The following is a 6,932-nucleotide window of genomic DNA, read 5'->3' as shown; positions in this document are numbered from 1 at the left end:
TTTCCAAACTACAATAACTTTATTGAAGTACTCTGCCCTTAAATTACGCTTTATTTAAAAATAGTTGTAGGAAACAAAAATTAGTGCAGAAAATTAAGCAATCTGCATTCCATAAAAATAACATACTCCAACAATACACCTGTAAAGAATTTGCTTCTAAATTGATTATAAAAAATTTAATTACTTCCTTTCATTTACTCTTTCCAGTGAAGCATTCTTAAAATTTCAATTACTATATAGCCAAACTCCAGTATAAAAGTGTACTAGGCAGCCTGGAATATGCTTGTGATTTAGCTGGGATACATTACAAAGAGGTGAGAAACAGAAGTGAGTGATCTTACAGCCAACAACTCACACACTGGCTTTATATGCGAGATGAATATGGAATACAGTTACTTAATTATAGGTGTAGCAATGCAGTGTTTGCTTTTTCTATGATTCTTTCTGATGAAAGAATGTGCCAAGAGCCAAGCACATGATTTAATTATGGCTGGAACACATTATGTAAGAGTCAGAGACTTAATTGAGTGATTTTATGGCTATTAACCCTAACCTTAACCCTAAGCAATTAACTCCCAGATCAAATTTGTAATTCTCCTAACTGTCAACCATACGATTCTTGTAATGTTAGTTCAGAGAATTTAGCATTGGATCTACTAATTATCCCCAAATTGATATTTTCTTTATTCTCACCACTTATCTGGTTGATATTGTAATGATATAGTAAGGAGAAATTCTGTCTTGGTCACTCATGGGAGTTAAAGGGTTAAATGTACATACCAGTTTTAGAATGAAAGGAAAAAAAAATTACATAAGGTAAAGCAGAGAAGAGTATCGTGAAGAGGTAAATACCCCCTTTGTCTTAATGATATATTTAGGGTTGTGAATAAGGGGGTTAATTGTCCAAGACTCCTTGGGAGCTTTCATTCATGAGTTGGCTGTATTCTGACAGCAGAATATGACAACTACAATTTATTAAATGCACACACTAATTAAAAAAAAAGAATTCATGCTTTCCTTTTTTTCCTTATATTTGACCTCTCATATGCACTATCCAATTTTTACAATAGTTTTAATGTGGCAAAAATTCCCACCCAGTTCATCAATTGATCAAGTAAATTATAAAATGTTACAGGCAGAATCATCTGATTCTCTGAGGCTGATAAAAGCAACTTGTGTTCCATACTGGCTACCATCTCGTCGGAATGAGAAGAATCTTTGCTGGGGGTCACAACGTGTACATTGAGTTGGGTGCTGAGATTTTGAGGCATCATCAGTTGCTCTGTAAAAGGAAAAAAAAGCATGTTCCTCTCTACTTCTAGTCAATTCCCAGTGCTACCAAAGACAATGGTGTAGTTGCAGGTTATTCTGGGCTGCCCCCTTATACCTTTTAACACAAAGTGATACCTTGTAATGATTAAACAAACTGGCATACCTTTTCTTGTAAGACACTGCTGTAGCACTCCTTTTAATTGAAAATTCTACCTGCAAACCTGATCCATCCCACACTACAGTAACATTAAAAAGTTGGAAACCAATACTGCATTGTTTTTTCGGGGAATTTCCACAAAGTTCCTTTCAGTAGAAGATAAGGAATGCATTATTGTTGAATTGTCATAGGGGTTGAGAGTGGGTGGCCTGTGGATATTTTGCACCCTCTTCTGAGAGAATACAGTAAGGATGATTGGTGAGGTTTTGGAGTGGGTGGCCTGTGGTTATTTTACACCCTCTTCAGAGAGAATACAGTACTTCATAATGTGATTAAATTTAAAAAAAGAGCCTTAATGGATGTTCTTTGGTACTTTTTAGACAACAGTACTTCCAAATCACTCATTGTGCAGATTGTGAAACAAGCTCTAAATCCAAGCCTTCTCTTTTAACTCTTTACACCCTAACATTAGTCCATATTCCCCATACTGTTCTTTGTAAATTTCCATAGTACTGACAAGGAGAATTTGTATAGCAATCAAAGAGCTTTAGTTGGCTATCATATTTGACCAATATATAGATTTAGCCAAGCTTAAAAGTGGAGCTTGCATTTTTTTTTCCTACACGTCTTAAGGCCTTGCCCTGGCCAGGAATAGAACCCGGGTCGTCCAACTCGGAGCCCAGTGCACTGACCACTGGACTACTGGACAAAGCCATGGTGTTGACGTGCTCACGGTACAGTTGACCACACATGTTATAGGTAGCATCTTGTATGGTCGTATGGTCGTACAACCAAATTTTTTCAGCTTAATGGGTTACTACTATTTTGTATAATTATGGGGCTACACTCTGTGAGCTCTACTATTTTGACTTTGATATTTGATTTAGTGGTGATACTGAAAGGAAAAGTTAGAAGCTGGTCACTGTATTTGTTAAAGGGTTAATGTCTTGATATCGAATTTCCTCCCCTAAGAAAAGCAAAAGCATTTGGAATGACCTCTGTAAATTGAAGTTATCTGAATCCCTATCCCAGTGGCAAAATCTAATCTTCAAATGTTACCCACTGAGGATCAATAATGCTTGTGAAGCCGTTGCATAAATTTCTAAAACAAACTATGAAATGAAAATAGAATTTGAATAATTGATTGTTCCTTTCTTCCAATTACCTTGTATTATCATCAATGTTCTTTGGAAGCACTCCTTTTTTCTCAAGTTGCATTCTAATGGAAAGGCGAAGATCAATAAATGGGCGTGGTGAACCATCCTTTCGCACCACAACACTATCATTGAATGCCTCAGCAAATTTTTCAGCCTCTTCCTCCCCAACTTCGAAGCAGCAAGGGCCAATTGAGGGTCCAATAGCAACTTGAATATTTTTTACTTTACATTCAAACCTTGTCAACATTACATCAACAACAGCAGCACCAATCATGGCTAATGTTCCACGCCACCCAGAGTGAGCAGCACCACAAACCTGAAAACAACCATAATTGAAGAAACACCAACTATAAATTCCACAAAAATAAAAAGGTACTTAGTTAAAAGATAATTAGTCCTGAATACACTTTCAAGAATGTTAACCTTTTACACCCTAACATTAGTCTCCAAATTCTCAATACACTTCTCTATACATTTCCTTAGTACTGACAAAGAGAATTTGTTTAACAATCCAAGCCTCTTAGGTTGGTGATCCTTTCTTTTATTCTCATGATTTTAATGAATGATTCAGCAAATTACTGTTATGAGAAATTAGATGCTGATTACCCATTGGGTTTTAAGGGTCTCAAATGTCAAACTCTGTAGTTGATAAGTATTCTCTTCATTTCTTTCCTGGTATATCTTTTAAATAATGTGAGGAGAAGGTTACAAGTAAATCCCTCCCAGGGCTGATGGATTGACAGTGGTTTTAGCAGGTGCCTGGGTATGTTTACCTTTTTCACTGGATCACAAAACAGCACCACAGGACAGTCAGCACCTGGAGCAGCCAATGTGAACTGCCTGTTATCAGTTACTAAGGCATCATAGCTGTCTGGTTGTGGATCTCCAATCACCCACACATCAGCCCCATGAACACATTTAGCCACACGAAATTTCTCAGGGTTAAATCTTGCAGTCAAGGCTAGTCTACGACGATTTTCCTGGACGTTGATGTCTGGATCTCTTCTTTTGTCACTGTACATCAAGTTGAGAGAGGATAATGTGTTGTAGGTTGAGACACCACCATATCTTGTTGTAAAACCATGATTGAACACATCTGTTGGAACCAATGATGAATGAAGAATTTCTATCATTTTTCCATCAGGAAGTGTGAGTTTGGGCATTATTATTTTGATGTGCTCATCTATTAAGGGAAATAAACTTTCTTCTCTGTCTTCCACATGTTTCTTCTCTTCATCATTCATCTCATGTGTGCACTCATAGTAATTTATGTTGTAAACTTCTGATGAGTAGAGCTGAAAAGACAAAAAAACACAATATATTGTATAGTGAGGAGACTTAAAGGAACTCTTAAAAGTTACATCTGATGTATTTGCTGATACCCTGTGGAAGGTCATGTCAGCAGATCTTTTGACCTCCAAGAGCATTTGTTGGCTAATAGTTACTGTTGGTGACCAGATTTACAGTCGGCTTCTTATTAAAGGTAAATCTTCTAATTCTGAACAACAGGAGTAAGCTGTATATTTGGTCAAACTTCTCCTCAGGAGCCCATATTTTGAGAGTACATAGCTGTCTTCCCATAATGCTGGCCATCCAGGAAGTCTGTTAAAGCAGAGTCACATTTGTGAACAAAGTTACAAGAACATACCCTTTCAAAAAATTTCTTTGCTCTTTCCATGTGCAACTGTGTTGTGACAACATGGACATTACTGGCACCAAACTGATCTATAATAATGCGACTGTAATAGGAATTTTCTGCTGTACTGCTTGCTTGTTCCTCCTTGATTATATGTTTTGGATCAATAAGATTGTTTTCTACTGCATATTTTTCTATGGCACTTGCTTCTGTCACAACCTGTTGAAATTAACTCCTTATTTAAAAGGAAACAAAAGAAAGCCATTTTACATCTGGGAGTGAGGGAATACTTTTTCTTTTTGTCTTAACTGGATATTGATTCTTATTATTTGAGCCTGAATTCAGGTGGGGTGTTCCACACTCTTTAATTGGCCTGTGGAATTGGTTATGTTTGTTGCTGTTTCTTCTTTAGACTGTGGTCTGGTCTGCAATGGGAAAACTAGGGGAAATCAATAAAGGGTGAGCACTTTGAAAAGCATAGCACCCAATTCTTATCCAGGTTCTCAATGCATACTATCCTGCCCAGGTAGAAACCACAGGTGACTTTAAGATGGGCTTTTGAATATCAGCTCATATTCATAAACACTTGCTCCTAGCAGAAGTATTGAAGACTGACCAATTTAAGAGGAAAAGGTGTGTGTCATGCAGTCATGTATGTACCATTCTGAGCCAGGGAATAAAATTATTTTTGTTTTTCCCAGATGAGGCAGAGCAGGGAATACCTGATCTTGTGCACAATATCCTGTAACAACGACTCGACAGTCAATATTTTTTTGTTGTAATGAAGTGTACAGCTCAGCTGCTCGATGCACTCTAGACTTTAACATCTCTGAAGGGGTACCATCTTCACTAGTCCTGCAGCCAAGAACAACAATTATGTCACTGGGTGTATCAGCCTCTGCCATATTCTCTGCAAAGAAATTGAAATCTGAACCATTACAGATTGGACAAAGATTTTCTATGTAGCATCAATTTATAAAATGTTTCACTCGTTTAACTAGCAAAAGGAAAAGTGAATGTGGTGAGATCAAAACCTCACCACAACAAAATCACAGAATTATAGGAACTTTAAAAAAAACATGACAGTAAAGGCAACTTCATGGCAGCGAGACAAAAGATTTGATAAGCAGAGAAACAGCTCTGCAGAAGACACTTTTCAACCATCCTATGCAGAATAACAATATGAAATCACAATTTTTATGTATTCTTTGAACAGAAACCTTGATTGCCATTAAGCCACATTTTTACTTGGAACTCAATGCTGCAATCACATGTTTTGTTAGGGGGGGAGATCTTGCACCATCAGAAACTGTAAATACCTTGACCCACCAATGAAATTATTAGGACAAATGGTTATTTCCTTTTTTAGGTGAAATTTTCCCAAGCATTGATGTCTTGAGATCTTAAACTCCCTGGTATCAACTCTTAGGATCCAATGTCAGAAAAAGTAAACTACTAGAAAAACACTGAGGGAGGGAGGTGTCATGTCATACTTCTTCATCCTCCAAATTCACCCATGAACTGATAGCAATTCTCCTACAGGACTTTTGATTCCTCATCTTACTATCAAGGAAAACATCCAATGAAAGCTGCAGTTTAGATTTCCATACAACAATCATTTGTAGATAAGTTGATCAAAGTATTTGGATTGGTGGGAGATGGGCTGCTTACAGAATGAATATTTTGTAAACAAATTAAGAGCATGTGCAGACTCCATAAAAAGTTTGAATCACAATGTTTTACACTACATTAGGACCTCACTTCCTAACTTAACCAGGGTTACTGAGACCACTAAATTTGTCATTACCAGCACCACTCTGCAACCTGTGTTGATCACGTTTGATCGATTTTGACAGTTCATACAATGATGATATAAGCAAAATTTCACCACTGCCTGCATGCTGTTTCGATTTCCCATTAGCCCTCCCTTTGTTACCCCAGGAACCTACCCGGTCTCCTCCCCCTTTCAGTGACTCTACTAGGATTTTGACTGGTACTTTGCAGCAGTGTTTATATAGACATGTCTGCTCGTTGCCAAACAGACCTTCTCTTCTACAGTACTCACAAATAAAACTGTACTTTAACAGTTTGCAGCTGCGGAAATGCTTTGGGAAGGTGATAGTGACTAGGGATTATCGTTTGCTAACTGCAATAGCCAAATTGATAGCCTCGGAGATTTCACACCTATGATACAAATGCGTCGAATTAATCACCCCAGGAATCAGGAATTCGGGGCATTTAGGATAGATGTTATCTTTCCAATCAAACACTTTGGGCACAGTATGCACTGCACTTGTCGGAGATCATGTCAAGTGAATTTTCAAATGCACGGGAGAATTTTGAAGCTTTTCAATCGAATGTAAACATACTTAGCGTTACACAAACACGAATAACAAATGCCATCAGGTTAGGATTTCTAGAACCTAAAGCATTTGTCAATTATGCTGAAAGTGCAAGAATGCAAGAGCGATTTGGGCGAAGGCTCCCCATTATTCCGCCGACAGTGTTTTACAAAAAAGGAGTAGGTATATCGTACCTATTTGGAGATCCTCGCCTATTAAAGAAACAGTTCAATCGCGACAAATCTGAAGATCCCACTGCATTCCGTTTAAAGTTGCGTTCCTAAGCGGAAGTGGTCGAGAGAGATGGGAGGCATGGACTCTAGTGAATTGTCACGCATACCTTGTCACAGGTCACCCAAACCGAAAGT

The 6,932-nt window shown here is 37.8% G+C and overlaps 1 protein-coding gene across 3 annotated transcripts; it reads right to left on the bottom strand.

Annotated features, from left to right (window-relative positions):
* LOC131786693 (purine nucleoside phosphorylase LACC1-like) lies at positions 1 to 6,893 on the bottom strand. Of its 3 annotated transcripts, XM_066162302.1 has the most exons (7): positions 6,759 to 6,843; positions 5,542 to 5,785; positions 4,945 to 5,132; positions 4,235 to 4,441; positions 3,360 to 3,881; positions 2,595 to 2,902; positions 1 to 1,282 (listed from the first exon to the last, which is right to left on the bottom strand). In XM_066162302.1, exons 3-7 carry the CDS (start codon positions 5,125 to 5,127, stop codon positions 1,120 to 1,122), a joined length of 1,383 nt encoding a protein of 460 aa, XP_066018399.1. In that variant the 5' UTR covers positions 5,128 to 5,132; positions 5,542 to 5,785; positions 6,759 to 6,843; the 3' UTR covers positions 1 to 1,119. The 3 variants fall into 3 exon arrangements, with proteins under 3 accessions (XP_066018399.1, XP_058959750.1, XP_058959751.1); XM_059103767.2 differs by lacking the exon at positions 5,542 to 5,785 and having other exon boundaries at positions 6,759 to 6,893; XM_059103768.2 differs by lacking the exon at positions 5,542 to 5,785 and having other exon boundaries at positions 4,945 to 5,077; positions 6,759 to 6,854.
* Positions 6,894 to 6,932: the final 39 nt, after the last annotated feature.

The sequence above is a fragment of the Pocillopora verrucosa genome, chromosome 2 (assembly GCF_036669915.1).
Source record: "Pocillopora verrucosa isolate sample1 chromosome 2, ASM3666991v2, whole genome shotgun sequence".
Taxonomy (NCBI): Eukaryota; Metazoa; Cnidaria; class Anthozoa; order Scleractinia; family Pocilloporidae; genus Pocillopora; species Pocillopora verrucosa.
Note: the sequence above shows the minus strand (reverse complement) of the source record. Positions and strands in the feature narration are given on the sequence as shown.

Bases quoted from the DNA above. Each gene is read 5' to 3' on its own strand.
- LOC131786693 (XM_059103767.2), bottom strand. From the start codon at position 5,127: ATGGCAGAGGCTGATACACCCAGTGACATAATTGTTGTTCTTGGCTGC. The intron at 3,882-4,234 runs GTATGTTCTTGT...TTGTCTTTTCAG, and splicing joins CAAAGAAATTTTTTGAAAGG to CTCTACTCATCAGAAGTTTA. The intron at 2,903-3,359 runs GTAAACATACCC...GGTTGTTTTCAG, and splicing joins TTTGTGATCCAGTGAAAAAG to GTTTGTGGTGCTGCTCACTC.